Source organism: Mercenaria mercenaria, chromosome 16, assembly GCF_021730395.1.
Source record: "Mercenaria mercenaria strain notata chromosome 16, MADL_Memer_1, whole genome shotgun sequence".
NCBI classification, from domain to species: domain Eukaryota; kingdom Metazoa; phylum Mollusca; class Bivalvia; order Venerida; family Veneridae; genus Mercenaria; species Mercenaria mercenaria.
In genome coordinates this window covers 63,290,101-63,310,886 of record NC_069376.1, presented here as the reverse complement: position 1 = coordinate 63,310,886, position 20,786 = coordinate 63,290,101, and the positions used below count along the sequence as shown (strand labels likewise).

At 36.9% G+C, this 20,786-nt stretch overlaps 1 protein-coding gene across 1 annotated transcript; it reads right to left on the bottom strand.

The window, feature by feature from the left end:
• Positions 1–18,311: 18,311 nt before the first annotated feature.
• Positions 18,312–20,426, bottom strand: LOC123539306 (uncharacterized). The gene has a single exon (XM_045323872.2). The coding sequence runs from the start codon at positions 20,424–20,426 to the stop codon at positions 18,312–18,314; it is 2,115 nt and encodes a 704-aa protein (XP_045179807.2).
• Between the last annotated feature and the right edge of the window lie 360 nt (positions 20,427–20,786).

Below are 20,786 nucleotides of genomic sequence, written 5' to 3'. Positions count from 1 at the left end.
ATAATGATGTCATACTCAGTTGAACACTGGGTCATGTGGAGATAGGTGAGCGATTCAGGACCATCATGGTCCTCTTGTTTATCTTGTCTGGTCTGTAACTTTGTCATGCAAAATAGGATTAATATATCAGTTAACACAAATGTTCCCCTGAATAAAACTATGCGTCATATGTAAAACCCAGACTTACAGCTGAAAGGTTAAGGTCGCACTTGGAAGTCAAAAGGTCAAAATGTTTTTTTAGCTCAACTATACCAAGTATAAGGAGGGCTATCCTACTCGACCCATGTTGGCATCGGCGTCTCTCTGCATCCCCACCTTGGTTAATGTATTTTAGGTCACCTGTCACTTAGTGACAGGGTGAGCTTTTGTGATCACCCTTCGTCCGTCATCCATCCGTCTTCCTGCCATCCATCCACAATTTCTTGTGAACACGCCAAAGACCACATTTTGCAAGCAATTTTGATCAAACTTGTACAGAACTTGTATTGGCATATCTCGGTTCCTTTTGAAAACTGGCCAGATCCTATCATGGGTTCTAGAGTTACTGTCACTTAACGGGCCAGAATTTGCTATTTTTGTGCATGAACAATTGATTGTCTGCACAATAGCAGCTTTCATTTATGATTTTATTTTTACCAAACTTGCACACAACTTGTATTACCATAAGATCTTGTTTCCTTTCTTGAACTGGCTAGATCCCATTATGGGTTCTAGAGTTATGGCCCCTGAAAGGGCCAAAATTAGCTGTTTTGACCTTGTCTGCACAGTACCAGCTTTTTACTTAGAATTTCAGATTAAAGTTTTGATGCACTTTCACGCTATCTCTATTATTACTGAATAAACATTGGGTCTGACAAATATAGTTTCAAAATGCAAACTTTACCTGTAAAGACCATTCAGAGTGTATTTTCAGCTTTGGTTTGTGAGTAAATTTGACCTTGAGGACCTGTCCTTCACACATGGCAGTAACTTAATGGCAAACAAGGAGTATCAATTGTGGGACGGTTTGTTCAGGAAACAGAGGAAAGGATATGAGTAAGTACATGTTGCAGCACTAACCACAATCCTTTGATTCAGAAGAGGTACTATGCAATACTGTTATAAGTTTTAGCCCAACTATACGAAGTATAAGGAGAGCTATCCTACTCGACACGGCGGGGCGGGGAGGGGGTGCGGGGCCTCCATGTGTGTCTGAAATAACTTTATATGGATTGCAGAATTCTTTGTGAGGAAGTCATCTAGCTGACTGACGTTCAATCTATGAAAGAGTTATTTGAAAACATTTCAGTCAGCAATACCTTGTCCTTTTTAAAGCAGATAGGCATTTATCACAATCTGAAACCATATATTTTTCTTTACACATTTTGCAGAATTGTTGTTTGTCACTAATATTTTAACCCTTTATATATGTTTTTGCATAAATGTTTTTAGACGTGCTTTACAATTTACTTTACATTTTATATGTTTATACATATTTACATAATAGTTATTTAGAGATGCTTTACAATTTACGTTTTCAAAGGGCTTGCTTTTGGTGATATATGGTCTTTTTGTGTCGGTTGGTTCGCCTTAACGTGGCTCGCTACTTTCCTCACGAATTTTGGCACCATCACAGATTGTGATGATTTTTGGCATAACTGAACGATAATGCATTCCTTTTCAAATGATGCATTTTTATGCCCCCGAAGGGAGGCATATTAGTTTTCAACTGTCCGTCCGTTCGTTCGTTCGTTAGTCACAACATTAACTTTTTGCATGAAGGCACTTTACTTGCGAACCACTGCACCCAGGATCTTTAAACTTCATGTGCTTATAGTACTTATTGAGTACACCACCCCTACTGACTTTGGGGTCACCAGGTCAAAGGTCAAGGTCACAGGGGCCAACGTTAACTTTTTGCATGCAGGCACTTTACTCGCGAACCACTGCACCCAGGACCTTCAAACTTCACATGCTGATAGTACTTATTGAGTACACCACCCCAACTGACTTTGGGATCGCCAGGTCAAAGGTCAAAGTCACAGGGGCCAACGTTAAGTTTTTGCATGAAGGCACTTTACTCGCGAACCACTGCACCAAGGACCTTCAAACTTCACATGCTGATAGTACTTATTGAGTACACCACCCCAACTGACTTAGGGATCGCCATGTCAAAGGTCAAGGTCACAGGGGTCAACGTTAACTTTTTGCATGAAGGCACTTTACTCGCGAACCACTTCACCCAGGACCTTCAAACTTTACATGCTGATAGTTCTTATTGAGTACACCACCCCTACTGACTTTGGGGTCACCAGGTCAAAGGTCAAGGTGCTGTGGGGGCATTTGTCACAATTAGTGACAGCTCTTGTTTAAATTAATGTCTGATATAGTTTTGGCGTCGAAGCGCCCCCTAGCGGAAACAATAAATTTGCGTTCTTTTAGTGTTGAATGCTCATGATTTTGACAATTTTTATCCGATTTCAGTGGTAAAATGTTCATTGCACTCTACAGACATTCTTTTTTATCACTGAATTTATTTTTCAATGATTTTTTATAAATTGAAACGATTATTCGGTGCAACCAACCACAAAAACCTTTTCTGACATCCGAAAATTTTGCCTCGTCCGTAAGATAAAATAGCGAAAAAAGCATGTTTTTAAACGGTGAATATTTTTCATATTTCCACATTTTGTGCAACATGTATAAACAAAATGATTCATGGAAAAAAATATGGTGGTCATCATGTAAGATTTTTCGCTATTCTGTTATCGAACAAAACATACCGTTGTAAATAACACCGAGAATCAAACGTCAAAACTGGACCAGTTGATTTACGTTGTTTATGTTGAATCATTTATAGATATCCATTTATTGTAAATGTAAACAAGCAGCTTTATTAAATCATAAATGATACTCACTAATTGTATTTTGTTACATTTTTTTTCTCACAAAAACGGATAATCAGAACTGAGAACAGAACAGAGCATTTTATCTAGGATTTAAACTTTACAGTTTCTTATCCATTAACATAATCATTAACACAAATACTAGGTATTTTAATATATAGTAAATGATAATAAAGGATGATGATAGATATACAATGTATTAAACTGCATCTAGACTTTTACACGGAAATTCTCACTTACTACATTTGTATATTTCTTAAACAATATTCACACATACTAACGCTTTTTCAACATATGTTCACACATTGTAAAAAGTTATTCTCTTATTACAAAGATTTAAACATACTAGGTCTTCTTATATAATATTGCGGTAAAAGAGTCTTTCTTATATCTTTATACTTGTAATCATATAATACAGTATCCTATTGACTCGCCCGGGCCTCTTCAAACTACTTAACAACATTTTTGCTGCTTTCTCAGGAGCAGACACTAACTGTTGAAGAAAAAACTTTTAGGCCTTCACAACCCGACCTGCCATGAATGGGTTTTAAGTCTTCAATACAAATACCTGCGCCTGACATTATTTATTTGTTAAGATTTTATTGAACTGAAAAAAAAACCAAAAACAGTCCGAGATAGCATGGGAAACGCTGTAGTTTGATTAGTCTTAAAAAAAGTTGCCTCCCTTTGTTTCATTTACGTCCTTTGCATGCTTAGCAATACCATATTTTTCCACGAACAAAAAGAGGTTAATATCTCATTCTAGCTGTTCAGATCTGACAGAGCAGCAGATAAGCTTTCAGAATAAATTGGGAATTACCCCATCATTCTGGTTTTAATTGGGTATTGTCTAAAAGTCAGTTGCTCATATTCTAACACATAATTACCCCGCATTGGGTCGTTTCGTTTAACTCGCCTTTAATCAGCAGCCATCATGCTTGAATTTCCATTCACTCAAAGTTGTTGTTTTTTTTTTTAAAGATTGCCGGAATGTGTAAATTTTTTATAAGAATTATTGTTTACTGCGCATAACACAGTAGTTGGTCCTGTAGATCACCCACTATTTCATTTACAGGTGATTAACTTACACAACTACAAATATTGTATCATTTAATACACTTCTCCCCATTCGAGACAAACAGGAAAACATTTGTTATCACACTAGACTGCTTTAATTCCTCTGGATTTTTTTTCCAACTCAATTTTACATAACACGATTTTGCTAAAAGAGACTGCATCGTTGTTATCAAGTGCCCGAGACTGATACAGCTGACAAAAGTAACATTATTCGAACAGTAGACATGCTGATGAATCATTTATTATTTCAAAGATACACACGCATCTGGATGAGAATTGGGTATTTTGGGTTTTTAGCTCGACTATTTGAAGAATAGTCCAGCTATTCTACTCACCCTGGCGTCAGCGTCGGCGTCACACCTTGGTTAAGTTTTTGCATGCAAGTACATACAGCTATCATTTAAAGGCATATAGCTTTGAAACTTATTTATTTTTTTTCTAGGTCAATTACCTACCTCCCTGGGTCAAGTTCCATAACTCTAACATGTATTTTGAGCAAAGTATGCCCCCTTTTGGACTTAAAAAATTCTGGTTAAAGTTTTACATGCAAGTTACTATCTCCAAAACTAATGCAGATATTGAATTGAAACTTCATATGTGTCTTTGGGGTTATAAAACTAGTTGATAACACCAAGTCCCATAACTCTGACCTTCATTTTGGCCAAATTATGCCCCCTTTTGGACTTAAAAAATTCTGTTTAAAGTTTTGAGTGCAAGTACATACAGCTATTACTAAAAGGCATATAGATTTGAAACTTATTTTTTCTTTTTCTAGATCAATTACCTACCTCACTTGGTCAAGTCCCATATCTCTGACATGTATTTTGGCCAAATTATGCCCCCTTTTGGACTTAGAAAATCCTGGTTAAAGTTTTACATGCAAGTTACTATCTCCAAAACTAATGCAGATATTAAATTGTAACTTCACATGTGTCTTCGGCTTTATAAAACTATGTGATAGAATCAAGTCCCATAACTCTGACATGTATTTTGGGCAAATTATAGCCCCTTTTGGACTTAGAAAATCCTGGTTAAAGTTTTGCGTGCATGTACATACAGCTATTACCAAAAGGCATATAGCTTTGAAACTTATTTATTCTTTTTTTAGGTCAATTACCAACCTCACTGGGTCAAGTTCCATAACTTTTAACATGTATTTTGAGCAAATTATGCCCCCTTTTGGACTTAGAAAATTCTGGTTAAAGTTTACATGCAAGTTACTATCTCCAAAATTAATGCAGATATTGAATTGAAACTTAACCTGTTTCTTTGGGGTTATAAAACTAGTTGGTAGCATCAAGTCCCATAACTCTGATTTGCATTTTGATCAAATTATTTCCCCTTCGAACTTAGAACTCTTTTGATATGTAACGTTTTGGGTAATAATTTCCTGCTTCTGTGACAATATTTCGAATGGTCGAGCTTGGCTGTCTTATGGACAGCTCTTGTTGTTTGAGTTTTGATACTCATTAAAAATAAATCTATTGGGTATTTTGCAAATTTTAATTGAGTATTTACGCAAATACGCAGCAAATCTTAACTTTATTTTACAAAAAATGCTTATTTAATCTGTAAATGCTCTAGTTTATTAATGAAAGTATAAATTTATCTGTTTATGCAGGATAATTTAAGGCGTAATTTCGCCCCAGTCAGTTCATCCCCAATTTTAATGGAATTGGTTAGAGATTCTTTACTCAGTATACAATAAGTAACTTGTACTGTTAGCAAGTAATTACTGGAAACAGTTATGATTAGTTGTTATCATGATTTTTAGCTCGACTATTCAAAGAATAGTAGAGCTATTGGGTTAACCCATGCGTCGGCGTCCCGATTTGGTTAAGGTTTTGTATGTAAACTGGTATCACATTAACCACTTGTTGGAATGGATCGAAACTTCACACACTTATTCACTGTCATGATCTGACATGCACTGTGTAGGTCCCATAACTCTACTTTGCATTTTTTTTTCAAAATTATGCCCCTTTTTCGACTTAGCAGTTTTATGTTAAGTTTTTGTATGTAAGCTGGTATTTCAGTATCCACCTACGGAAAAGGATTGAAACTTCACACACATGTTCACTTTATGAGCTGATAAGCACTGTGAAGGTTTGATAACGCTTCTTCCCATTTTTACAAAATTATGCCCCTTTTTCGACTTTTGTATTAATTCAGTTGACAAGGCTGTTAAATAGTCGAGCATTGCTGTCCTCCGACAGCTCTTGTTGTTAATGTTTTATTTGTAATTACAGCAAGTTAACAGCACAATCCATGCTTTATGTACTAAAGCAAAAAGCTATAAAAATAAATATATTTTATAGTCCATTGACTGCAGGAAACGTTAATTATTTTCATCAGTCAGTTCCAGGACAAATAAGAATTTAAGAAAAGCTTCTGATTATGGTGTACAAATTGTTATTTTGTTATTAACCAGGTTTTCGGTTTCAACGAAAACCTGAGTTATTAGATTGGGGTATGTCGTTGGTCGGGCGGATGGTGGGCAGCGGCGTCAAAGTGGTGTTTCCGGTCAATAACTTTTGTTTCGGTAAAGATATTTGAATAAAACTTGGTATGAATGTAGCTTATATCAAGACAAAGGCTGGGATTGATTTTGGGGTTTCTGGGGTCAAGGTCAAGGTCACTGTTACTTAAAATAGAAAAAGGGTTTCCAGTCAATAACTTAGGAATGAGCTAGCATGATGAAACTTGGTGTATAGAAAACTTATATAAAGTTGTAGCTTGGGATTGATTTTGGGGTTTCTGGGATCAAGGTCAAGGTCATTGTTACTAAAAATAGGGTTAGGGTTTGGTTAGGGTTAGGGTTGTGCTTTAAAGTGGTGCACTGTGATTCAGTATACTTTTTTATTCTTATGTTGTAGCTTGGGATTGATTTTGGGGTTTCTGGGATCAAGGTCAAGGTCATTGTTACTAAAAATAGGGTTAGGGTTGTGCTTTAAAGTTAGGGTTAGGGTTGTGCTTTAAAGTGGTGCACTGTGATTCAGTATACTTTTTTAGCTCACCTGTCACAAAATGACAAGGTGAGCTTTTGTGATCGCGCGGTGCCGTCGTCGTCCGTGTGTGCGTGCGTCCGTAAACTTTTGCTTGTGACCACTCTAGAGGTCACATTTTTCATGGGATCTTTATGAAAGTTGGTCAGAATGTTCATTCAAAAACTAGGTCAGTAGGTCTAAAAATAGAAAAACCTTGTGACCTCTCTAGAGGCCATATATTTCACAAGATCTTCATGAAAATTGGTCAGAATATTCATCTTGATGATATCTAGGTCAAGTTCGAAAGTGGGTCAGTGCCTTCTAAAACTAGGTCAGTAGGTCAAATAATAGAAAAACCTTGTGACCTCTCTAAAGGCCATATTTTTCATGGGATCTGTATGAAAGTTGGTCTGAATGTTCATCTTGATGATATCTAGGTCAAGTTTGAAACTTGGTCACGTGCCATCAAAAACTACGTCAGTAGTTCTAAAAATTGAACAACCTTTTGAGCACTCTAGAGGCTATATATTTCACGAGATCTTCATGAAAATTGGTCAGAATGTTCACCTTGATGATATCTAGGTCAAGTTCGAAAGTGGGTCACGTGCCTTCAAAATCTAGGTCAGTAGGTCAAATAATAGAAAAACCTTGTCACCTCTCTAGAGGCTATATATTTCACGAGATCTTCATGAAAATTGGTAAGAATGTTCACCTTGATGATATCTAGGTCAAGTTCGAAAGTGGGTCACGTGCCTTCAAAATCTAGGTCAGTAGGTCAAATAATAGAAAAACCTTGTGACCTCTCTAGAGGCCATAATGTCATGGGATCTGTATGAAAATTGGTCTGAATGTTTATCTTGACGATATCTAGGTCAAGTTTGAAACAGGGTCATGTGCGGTCAAAAACTAGGTCAGTAGGTCAGATAATAGAAAAACCTTGTCACCGCTCTAGAGGCCATACTTGTGAATGGATCTCCATAAAAGTTGGTCAGAATGTTCACCTTGATGATATCTAGATCAAGTTTGAAACTGGGTCACGTGCCTTACAAAACTAGGTCAGTAGGTCAAATAATAAAGAAAACTTGTGACCTCTCTAGAGGCTATACTTTTCATGGGATCTGTATGAAAGTTGGTCTGAACGTTCATCTTGATGATATCTAGGTCAAATTTGAAACTGGGTCAACTGCGGTCAAAAACTAGGTTAGTAGGTCTAAAATTATTAAAATATTTTGACCTCTCTAGAGGCCATATTTTTCAATGGATCTTCATGAAAATTGATCTGAATTTTCACCTTGATGATATCTAGATAAAGTTCAAAACAGGGTCACGTACCTTCGAAAACTAGGTCAATAGGTCAAATAATAGAAAAACCTTGAGACCTCTCTAGAGACCATATTTTTCACTGGATCTTCATGATAATTGGTCAGAATTTTTATCTTGATAATATCTAGGTCAAGTTCAAAACTGGGTCACATGAGCTCAAAAACTAGGTCACTATGTCAAATAATAGAAAAAACGACGTCCTACTCAAAACTGGGTCATGTGGGAAGAGGTGAGCGATTCAGGACCATCATGGTCCTCTTGTTATTCTTATGAAAAGTGTTGAAAACCTGGTTTCGTGGCATTGCGGCGTTTCTTGTTGGAAGTGTCAAGCTGTTCAGTAACTGGATGTCTACTACTAGCCTGCCTTCTAGCCGTCCAGTAGTCAAACTAATTTGACGCGGTCCTTGGAAATACTGAGATATTTTATCATATGAGCAATATCTCCACTCGCGTCAAACACAAGAAAGACCAAAATAGTTGAAGCAATTTCAGATGAAACTTTCATCGCTGCTGACATTTTACATGCTATAGGTTTTAATGGCAATAATTTCATGGAATTGCCAATAAATTCAAATGCAACTATTGTATCAAAAGGGTTTTAAATTCCTGATTGGTTTATGTAAAAATTATCAAATAATTTATGAATGATCTGGTGATTTTACTGTATATGATTAACATCTACTGTTACTTTACAAGTGAATTAGGCTTTAAAAAATTTCTTTGTTTCCGGTAACATGCGCAAAAGAATTAGGGTAGGTAAATCAGAATTATGTCTCCCCTGGGGGGAGACATATTGTTTTTGCCCTGACCGTCCTTACATCACACTTCATTTCCGATCAATAACTGGAGAACGATTTTATCTAGAGCCTTCAAACTTCATAGGGTTGTAGGGCTGCTGGAGTAGACAACCCCTATTGTTTTTGGGGTCACTCCATCAAAGGTCAATGTCACAGGGGCCTGAACATTGAAAACCATTTCCATCAATAACTAGAGAACCACTTGACCCAGAATGTTGAAACTTCATAGGATGATTGGTCATGTAGAGTAGATGACCCGTATTGTTTTTGGGGTCACTCTGTTAAAGGTCAAGGTCACAGGGGCCTGAACATTGAAAACCATTTCCATTCAGTAACTTGAGAACCACTTAACCCAGAATGTTGAAACTTAATAGGATGATTGGTCATGCAGAGTATGACCCCTATTGATTTTGGGGTCACTCTGTAAAAGGTCAAGGTCACAGGGGCCTGAACATTGAAGTCAGTTTCCGATCAATAACTTGAGAACCTCTCAGCCCAGAGTGTTGAAACTTCATAGGATGATAGTTCCTGCAGAGTAAATGACCCCTGGGTCACTCTGGAAAGGTCAAGGTCACAGGGGCCTGAACATTGATTACCATTTCCAATCAATAACTTGAGAACCTCTTGACCCAGAATGTTGAAACTTCATAGAATGATTGAACATGCAGAGTAGATGACCCCTATTTATTTTGGGGTCACTTGATCAAAGGTCAAGGTCACCGGAGCCTGAACAGTGACTTGAGAACCACTAGGTTAAGAGTGTTGAAACTTAGCGGGATGACTGGACATGTCAAGTAGATGATCCCTATTGCAGCCAACCATCAGTGTCTCTTTGACTTTCGCTTCTGACCTCTATTGCCTTCTTGCCTATAGGACTTTGCAATTTCTAGGGGTTTTTTTTGTTTGTTTTTTTAGCTCACCTGACCCAAAGGCTCATGGTGAGCTATTGTGACTGCTCAATGTCTGTTGTCTGTCGTGTGTCTGTCAGCATTTTCTAAAAATATCTTCTTGAAAACCACATGGTAGAATTACACAAAACTTCACAGGAATGATCCTTGTGTGGCCCCCTTTCAATTTTTAGCTCAGCTGTCATAAAGTGAAAAGGTGAGCTATTGTGATCGCTCAGCGTCTGTCGTGTGTGCATGCATCCGTCCGTCTGTGCGTAAACGTTTGCTTGTGACCACTTTAGAGGACACAGTTTTCATGGAATCTTTATGAAAATTGGTCAGAATGTTTACCTTGATAATATCTAGGTCAAGTTCGAAACTGGGTTACGTGCGGTCAAAAACTAGGTCAGTAGGTCTAAAAATAGAAAAACCTTGTGACCTCTCTAGAGGCCATATTTTTCATGGGATCTGTATGAAAGTTGGTTTGAATGTTCATCTTAATGATATCTAGGTCAAATTTGAAACTGGGTCATGTGCGTTTGAAAACTAGGTCAGTAGGTCTAAAAATAGAAAAACCTTGTGACCTCTCTAAAGGCCATACTTTCCAATGGATCTTCATGAAAATTAGTCAGAATGTTAACCTTGATGGCATCTAGGTCAAGTTTGAAACTGGGTCATGTGCTGTCAAAAACTAGGTCAGAAGATCAAATAATAGAAAAACCTTGTGACCTCTCTAGAGGCCATATTTTTCATGGAATCTGTATGAAAGTTGGTTTGAATGTTCATCTTAATGATATCTAGGTCAATTTCGAAACTGGGTCAACTGCAGTCAAAAACTAGGTCAGCAGGTCTGAAAGTAGAAAAACCTTGTGACCTCTCTAGAGGCTGTACTTTTCAATGGATCTTCATGAAACTTGGTCAGAATGTTCACCTTGACGATATCTAGGTCAAGTTCAAAACTGGGTCACATGCCTTCAAAAACAGGTCAGTAGGTCAAATAATAGAAAAACCTTGTGACCTCTCTAGAGGCCAGGTTTTTCATGGGATCTGTATGAAAGTTGTTCTGAATGTTCATCTTGATGATATCTAGGTCAAGTTCGAAATTGGGTCAACTGCGGTCAAAAACTAGGTCAGTATATCTAAAAATGGAAGAACCTTGTGACCTCTCTAGAGGCCATACTTTTCAATGGATCATCATGAAAATTGGCAGAATGTTCACTTTGATTATATCTAGATCAAGTTCGAAACTGGGTCACGTGCCATAAAAAACTAGGTCAGTAGGTCAAATAATAAAAGAACTTGTGACCTCTCTAGAGGCCATATTTTTCATGGGATCTGTATGAAAGTTGGTCTGAATATTCATCTTGATGATATCTAGGTCAAGTTTGAAACTAGGTCAGCTGCAGTGAAAAACTAGGTCAGTAGTTCTAAAAATAGAAAAACCTTTTGAGCACTCTAGAGGCCATATTTTTCAATGGATCTTCATGAAAATTTGTCTGAATGTTCACCTTGATGATATCTAGTTAAAGTTTGAAACTGGGTCACATGTGGTCAAAACTAGGTCAGTAAGTATAAAAATAGAAAAACCTTGTGACCTCTCTAGAGGCCATACTCTTCATGAAAATTGTTGAGAATGTTCACCTTGATAATATCTAGGTCAAGTTCAAAACTGGGTCATGTATCTTCAAAAACTAGGTCATTAGGTCAGATAATAGAAAAACCTTGTGACCTCTCTAGAAGCCATATTTTTCAATGGATCTTTATGAAAATTGGGTCATACGGAGACACGTGAGCGATTCAGGACCATTATGGTCCTCTTGTTTCAAAGAATAGAATTCCATGCAGAAATCTTTTTGTCCAAAACCACAGAGCCTAGAGCTTTGATATCTGGTGTGTAGCATCATCTAGTGGTCCTCTACCAAAATTGTTCAAATTATCCCCCTAGGGTCAAATATGGCCCTGTCCCCGGGGGTCACATGGTTTATATAGACTTATATAGGGAAAACTTTGAAAATCTTCTTCTACAAAATCACATGGCCTAGGGCTTCGATGTTTGGTATGTAGCATCATCTGGTGGTCCTCTACCAAAATTGCTCAAATTATCCCCCTAGGGTCAAATATGGCCCTGCCCTGGGGGTCACATGGTTTATGTAGACTTATATGGGGAAAATTTTGAAAATCTTGTACAAAACCACACAGCCTAGGGCTTTGATATTTGGTATTTAGCATCATCTAGTGGTCCTCTACCAAGAGTGTTCAAATTATCCCTCTACGGTCGATTATGGCGCCACCCCAGGGGTCTCAGGTTTTACATAGACTTATTATGAAAAAAAAGATTAAAAATCGTCTTGTCTGAAACCACAACTCTTAGACCTTTGATATTGGTTTGTAGCATTGTGTTATGGTCTTTAACCAAAATTGTTAAAATTGTACCCCTTGGGTGAAAAGAGGCCCTGCCCTGGGGGTCCCAAGTTTTATATAGACTTATATAGGAAAAAGCTTTAAAAATTTTCTTGTCTGAAACCATACAACCTATGCATTTGATATTTGGTATGATGCATTGTCTAGTAGTCCGATACCAAAGTTGTTCAAATTATGCCCCTGGGGTTAAAAGAAGCCCCGCCCTGGGGTAACTTAGTTACTATGTGAGTTATACAGGAAAAAAATGCTTAAAAAATCATTTGATCCTATTTCCAAGACTGTGTTTAATAATAATTACCTGATGAACCCAAGTAATATGATGTCACTTGACTTTGACCTTGACCTACTGACATACTTTCTTGTTTTTTAAGATACAGCCTTGAAATTTTGACGACATACAACGTTTTGCACACCAGCCTTAAAACTGAATATCATTGACCATGAATATGACCTACTGACTTTCTTAATATTTTATCATCAGTTTGATCTTTGAAACATGTAGCTCATATTACACAGGTGAGCGATCCAGGGTCATCATGACCCTCTTGTTTTTTTATTAAGGGAGACTTTTTGGAAATTATTTTTGTTTCAAAAAATGAAATCAAATAAGGTAATGCCTTAAGAGCATCAGTGAGTTGATTACCAACATCACTGGCCCTGTTTAAAGCATAAAAAGTGCAGTTTTGTTCAGTTTAGTGGCATAAAATTTTTGCAAGAAAGATTTGAAATCATTAAAAATTTGAGTTTAGTTACATAAAATTTTTATGAGCAAAAAAACCTGCTTACATTGGTTTAATGCAGAACATGGAAAGTTCACTGGTACTACATGAATTAATGTAACAATGTAATCCACAAAGAGTTGTTCCCCTTGAATGATGTTGAATTTACAGTATTAGTCCCTGTGTAAGGCATGCCTACTACTAACGCCTTATTGGAACTACACAGAAATACAGTAGTCTTTTATCACTGAGTGAGAAGACTTCCATAGAGTTTTGAAGATATTTAAAACATAGCTTTAAGAAATAGTAAGTTCACAAAAGTGGTTTATCATAGAATAACCAAAGTTTTGAGTTCTTATAGGTAAAAATATATCACGAAGGCCTATGGCCTTCGTGATATATTATTTCGAATAAGAACGAAAAACTTATAATAAATCACACTTGGGAACTTGTTATTTCGATTTTAACATGAAATACTAGTACAACAGTGTTAGAAAAAATGGTAACTACTTGTTACAGCCGTGCTACGCACCTGGATCAGATGACGTCAGGTGACCAAGGAACAGATAAATACCACACAGGTCATCGTGTGCGCGCCCAAGTTGACGGGGACTCTCTGGTGACTAAGGAACAGATAAATGCCACACAGATCGTGTGCACGCCGGAGAAGTGGGATATCATCTCTAGGAAAGGAGGGGAGAGAACTTTTACACAACTTGTCAGATTAATGATCTTTGTAAGTTTCCATGGTTAAATCATCTGTATGTTCTGTCATGTAACTCTATTATTTTATACAACAGTACTGTATTAGACATACATGGCTGAATATTATGCTTCTGTGACGTTTGGTCGAAAGACATTTTGTCTAATTAAAATTTGGTCTACATGATAATTTCCTCTACTGCGACACAAGGGTGACCATGTTAATAAGTCTTAATAATTATTTCATTGAAAAATGGTCAAAATATGGTCAAAAATTTACACAACAATGTATCATACTACTTTCATTTTCATTGAGCTGTAAGGCTTTATCACTACCAAATCAAATGTGAGCCTCTGCAGGTCTAGTCACAAGTAGTCCAAATATAAATAGTGCTTATCTTTTTTCCTTTCCTAGTGCCTTTTCAGCAACATACAGTAGGGAAATCCATTGAAACTTGCTTTTTTTTCCTCCCCTTGAACTTAGAAAAAAAATCTGGCTTTGTTGTCATGGTAATCGAAACTAATAAAAACGACTTGAAAAAATAGTTCTGTTTTCACTCAAAAAATATAGTATACTGACCTAAAGCAAATCTATAACACGGTACGAAATGGGTGAACATCGCTCAACAGGTTACATAATGGGATGAACATTGTTCGCAAATACAAGCTTTAATAAGTCAGACTTCATTTTACGGTAAACAAAATTGATCTGTGACATTTAGACAAATCTGATAATCTTTTGGACAGAAAAAAGAAATGGACGAAATGTTGCATCTATAAAGAAGAAAAAGACCAATTGTCTTACTAGACCAGCTGACGTATTTGACCATTTGGCAAAATTTTAATTAGACTAGTTGTCTTTTAACCAAACATCGTGCACCGGAATATTATATCATGAGAAATAAACTTTAGACAGAGTTTTTCACCTTTTGTTATGTAGTTTTCTTCTGTAAGATTTCAGTAGCTGCAAAAATATGTAGGTCTTATAAAATACTACTACGATTTCTTGCAGTGAGAAATACAGGCATTGTTGGAAAACAATGGCTTTCTTTTGTCTGATATTCATTGTAACATTCATGGATTTTCTTGTTATCCCCTGCCAATAAAATTGGAAGGGGGTATTGAAATGGCGTTGTCCGTCCGTCAGTCTGTCAGTCCGTCCGCAGCCATTCCTCAGTAACTAGCTGGTAGAATTTCATGAAACTTAAATAAACATGAACCAACATACTGTGATGATGCCCATCAAGTTTGTTTTTGATTGGTCAATTGCCTTTAGAGTTATTGCCCTTGATTTAATGAAAAATGTCAGTCCGCAGCCATTTCTTAGTAACTATGAGGTAGAATTTCATGAATCTTGAAATAAACATGCACCAACCTACTGCAATGATGCCCGTCAAGTTTGTTTTTGATTGGTCAATTTCCCTTGGAGTTATTGCCCTTGATTTAATGAAAAATGCCCAAAAATGTCAGTCCGCAGCCATTTCTCAGTAATTATCAGGTAGAATTTCATGAAACTTAAATTAACATGCACCAACCTACTGAGATGATGCCCGTCAAGTATTTTTTTGGTTAGTCAATTTCCCTTAGAGTTATTGCCCTTGATTTAATGAAAAATCTGCGTCTGCAGCAATTTCTTAGTAATAAGCTGATAAAATTTCATGAAACTTGAAATAAATATGAACCAACATACTTTGATGATGCCTGTCATTTTTTTTTCAATTGGTTAATTTTTCTTAGAGTTATTGCCCTTTGATTAATTAAAAATCTACAGATTTGTACATATCAAACCAACCATTAAACTTCTTTCATTCTTTTCCACAAAAATTTATTATAAACACGTGAAGTTTTGTACCCACACCTGGTCACCACCTTGCCTTGGTCCCCTCCCTCCCTCAACCCTCAACCCCCACAATATTTATAATGAACATGAGAGATTTTGTACCCTTTCTTGGTCACCCCCGCTGCCCTCCACCCCACCCCCCTCCCACCCAAAAAAAAAACAAACAAAAAAACATTCATTTTCTGTTAAAATGATCCTGACGAATGAAATTATTTGCTTCTTTAGTAACATCCTTAACTTTTTGCCGTATATATTTTTTTGCCATTCCTCACCACAGACCCTTTTGGCGGGGGATACCAATTCATCGAATTTGCTTGTTTGTTATAATCCTTAAGAAATCTGACAAAGGCTCGGTTATTGTGGTAATGAACAGAACTGATTATATTGCTGAAGTCAACAGACAGCTGAATAATACTTACTACAAAAAACTTGATCATAACCCTGTTGAACAGTTTTCAAAAGATGTTACTGATGTTTTAGATGTTATTTGTAGGAATGTTAATGGTGATTCTAATGATACTTTAGTTGTACCTAGTGATGCCAGAACGCCACAGTTTTACATCTTGCCCAAAATTCATAAAGATATTAACTCAGAACTACCACTTGGTTACCCGGGACGGCCAATTGTATCTGGGTATAACTCTGTTACTGAAGGCATATCTGAATACATTGATAATATCTTGAAGCCACACATGGAAGCCCTGCCCTGATATGTTAAAGACTCTACTGACTTCATTAAAAAGCTAGGGTCTATGCCTAATATCTCCCCTAATGCATTTTTGGTTACTATGGATGTTTCATCCTTATACACTAATATTCCGCATGATGACGGGATAGAGGCTTGCCGGGAATATTTGGACAAAGCTCATTCATACTTGTCACATCAGTCAGTCAATGATATTTGCCAGCTTATTGAACTAGTCTTGACTAAAAACCATTTTCAGTTCAATAATGAAAATTATGTTCAAATTTTAGGTACTGCTATGGGTACACGTATGGCTCCTACTTATGCTTCACTTTTTATGGGTAAACTGGAAAGCGATTTCCTAGCTAATACTACTGTTAAGCCATCGCTTTGGTTACGTTTCCTCGATGACATTTTTTTTATATGGGAACACAGTGAAGCAGACCTACTTAAATTTATTGACAGTTTAAACAATGTCCATCCCAATATAAAATTCACCCACAGTTATTCAAGAGATACAGCAACATTTCTTGATGTTAATATTGGTAGAACAGGAGATGGTAATTTTGATTTTTCTGTTCATGAAAAAGCAACCAATACGCATCAATACATTGAATTTTCATCCTGTCACCCTCTTTCATGCAAGAAAGGGATCCCGTATAGCCAAGCTAAGCGATACAGGCGTCTCTCTTCTAATGATGATTTGTTCACAAATGAATTGGAGAAATTGCGAACGTATTTCCAAAATCGTAATTATCCAAGTCATATCCTTGATGATGCTTTAGATAAAGCATCAGCATTGTCAACCGAAGAAGCTATGACCAATCACAGGCAGAACACAGATGATATTATCCCCTTTGTTTGCGTATACAACCCATCCTTACCAAACATTGGTCAGATCCTTAATAAATATTGGGGGCTTTTTGAACTATCTGAGAAAAGCAGTGTACGCAACCTGGTTAAATGCAAACCAATTATTGCTTACAAGCGACCTACAAATCTTAGTGATATCTTGGTTCACAGTAGCCTGATGTCTTCGGATGTAAATGGTGGTGTTCTTAAATGTAATAGAGCACGGTGTTCTCATTGCGCTAATATCACTGAATCTGTACAGTTTACAAGCTCTGAAACTTTAAAAACTTACGATGTTAAACAAAATCTTAACTGCATGTCTGAAAATGTTATCTATTTCATCACATGCAAAAAGTGTAAGTTACAATATGTGGGACAAACACATCAGAAATGTTCTCAAAGAATGAACAGCCATAAATTTGATATCAGACATTTTCCTGATACTCCTACAAATGTATCTGAACATTTCAATTCTGAAAATCACTCTGTTAGTGATTTTTCTTTCATGCCAATCGACTTGGTAAAAAATGACTGGTTTAGGCTCTTGAAAGAGACTCGTTGGATTCATACATTGAATACAGCCTGGCCTCATGGCATGAATGCTAAAATATTATTTTAGTCTTTCATTTTTTCACAGATTCTTCCTAATGTATTTTTGCATATAAGTTAGTTTTCCTCGCCTGTATTAATATTATTTTTGCTTTGCAATTTTTGCAGGGAATAAGTATCTATTTTTGATCCTATGCTATATGTGAATATTACGCCAAAATGGGTAACGTCTTTTGACGTCGTCATTGACGTCGTACTTTCCTGTGACGTCATACTATTTTGTTATTATACTCTGATGAAGTCCAATGGACGAAACATGTTAGTTTTGAAGTAAAAAGTATATTTCTGGAGTTAGTTCTTCGCTTTATCTATTTCTTGTTTTATAAATGAAGTGGCAAAATAGAATTCAGGTGCTGCAAATGATTACATGTTGTTGTTGTTGTTGATCTGTTTTTGACCGGAAGGTCATGGCGATGACTGACGCCAATGAACACATGTGCTGTTGTCGTCTTCTCGGTACTGTATTCTCCAGGTACTTTTACTCATGTTACTTAATTTACATAGCTTGAGGGACGTTGTTTTTAGTTTTAAAATCTCTTCGTTTTCACTAAGAAATTTTGAAAGGCAGCGGCTATACCCTCTCTAACTGACACAGGAGCCTCTTCAATCTCTCCAGCTAATACTTTTAGAGTAACTGGCCCACACTTAATATAATTTCTGTGGAGCAAATCCTCCACAGTTTCCACCATTTCAATCCTCATACTGTTGTATCTTTCACAATCAAATATAAAGTGTTCCACTGTCTCTGCAACCCCGCAGTGATCACACTCCGGAACCTGTTCCACATTAATCTTGGCCATATGATGGTTTAATCTACAGTGTCCACTGATCATTTGGTTGAATATACTGAATGTGTTGCGACTGAATTCCCCAAATAAAACCCTGGTTCCTACAGATGTGTATATTTCCTGTGTTTTGTCAACTTTATCGGAGTGTATATACTTGTTGTTCCATTTTTGCTTAACCTTTTCTTTCATAATTCTGACTGCATCCCTTGAGTCTAACATTCCTGTCCCTTCATCTGTACTGTCAATCATGCTTTTTGCTGCTAACTTTGCTTGTTGATCTGCAAGTTCATTGCCTTTCAGACCTTTGTGGCCAGGTATCCAGTGTACCGTTACTGTGTTTCGGCGATCTTCCAGTAAACCAATTTTACCTTTTATTTTCAGTATTGTCTCCACTTTATATGCAGGTGTTTCTTTGCAGAAGACCGAAATGATAGCTGATTGGCAATCGGTAAAAAGGTGTATTTTCTTATCCATTATGTGAGTTGCCTCTACTAAAAAATCCATTGCTATCTCAATACCAACTACCTCTCCTGAGAAATTGTTACCACTTTTGCTTACTCCTTTGTTTAAAAGGATTGGCTGACTGCTGTACCCTTCCAGATAGACAGCAGCTCCACCACCAGTTGGACCAGGGTTTCCAAATGATGACCCATCTGTAAATACTAAGATGTCTTGCTTGTTGCATGCCTCTAATATTTCTCGAATATTTTCAACCTGTACCTCTTTGCTTTCTCCAAACTGCTCTTTATTTACTTTACCTTTAACTCTTGACAATCCAAATAACTCCTTGTTATACTCAAACTCTTTCTCTATACTGTCTATCTCAATATTGTCTCGTACTTCGTTGAATCTTGCTAAAAGAAGTTGAAAGGATGTTGGTTTTCCTCTAAACTGTTTGGCGTCTGTCATCCATTTATCAAAGTCAGATTTCAAAGGGTCTGTATTATGTTTTGCTGCTATTCTGATCACTTCTTGAGCCTGTCTGAGTTTGATGTGAAGATCAAATGGTGTGCAGTTTGTTAGTATCTCCAGTGTATCTGTGCTAGTACTACGGAGACAACCAGATGCTTTTAACATTGCACTTCTTTGGATCTTTTCCATATTTTGGCTGAACTTGTCTCCGGCAGAAACCAAAGCTGCAGCTCCATAATCAACTACTGGTAGTACTAACGCCTTGTACAGTCTCATGAATGTTGATTGTGGGCAGCCAGCGTGAGAGTTGGCAAAATTATCTAAGCTGTTCAGAGCACTAAAACCACTTGCAACCTTATCAGATATATGTTTATTGAAGTTAAGTTCATCGTCCAGAGTGATTCCCAATAGTTTTTTGTGTTTAACAATAGGGAGTGAAATACTGTTCATTTTCACAGCAGCATGTTGTCTGTCCATATCAGTGATATTGTCTCCAAAGATAAGTACCTCTGTTTTCTCAGGTGCTATTGACATGTTCCACTTATTACACCAAGTCGCTATGCTGTCTAGATCACTGTTTGTCTTCTTAACTGCTTCTTGCAAACTACTGTCAGAGTTAAGCAGACTAGCATCATCAGCAAACTCTGCATGTATTCCCCTGGTGCTTATGAGGGCGTCACTGGTGTACATGTTGCAAAGAATTGGTGATATGACCGACCCCTGTGGAATTCCAACTTTGGAGATGAATGTAGGAGACTTATAATCATTTACTTTAATATAGTATTGTCTATCCTTCAAAAAAGTTTTCAAATATAGCCAGAGTCTGCCATTCACACCATAACCTGCTGCCTTTTTCAATAGTCCTCCTCGCCAGATCCGTTCATAACACGATTCATAGTCCATGATTGTTAGAACAGCATACTCTTTGGCTTTCTGTGCCATTTCTATTGCATTAACAATTCGCACCACAGTCTGTGTACATGACCTGTTTTTCCTATAAGCATTTTGAGACTCTGACAAACCCCCCTCAACTTCCAATTTCCAAGTTAACCTGTTTGACAGAATTCTTTCCATCAATTCTTTACATGTTCCAGATTCATGTAAAAAGTGCTACTGATAAGCATTAAATATGGCGGACTTCTTAGCAGAAAGTTGATATAAAAGCTGAAAATATGCAGAAAGTTTTTAAAAAATATCTCATTAAAAATAATGAATGAATGTTAAAACTTGTAAATGTCAACCTTTCAGAAACTACACAAGAAGATGTACGACTTGTTGGTCTTGGTGCCATACTACCAAACT

What these genes read in the sequence shown, in the direction of transcription:
- LOC123539306 (XM_045323872.2), bottom strand. Translation starts at nt 20,426, where the DNA reads ATGGCACAGAAAGCCAAAGAGTATGCTGTTCTAACAATCATGGACTAT.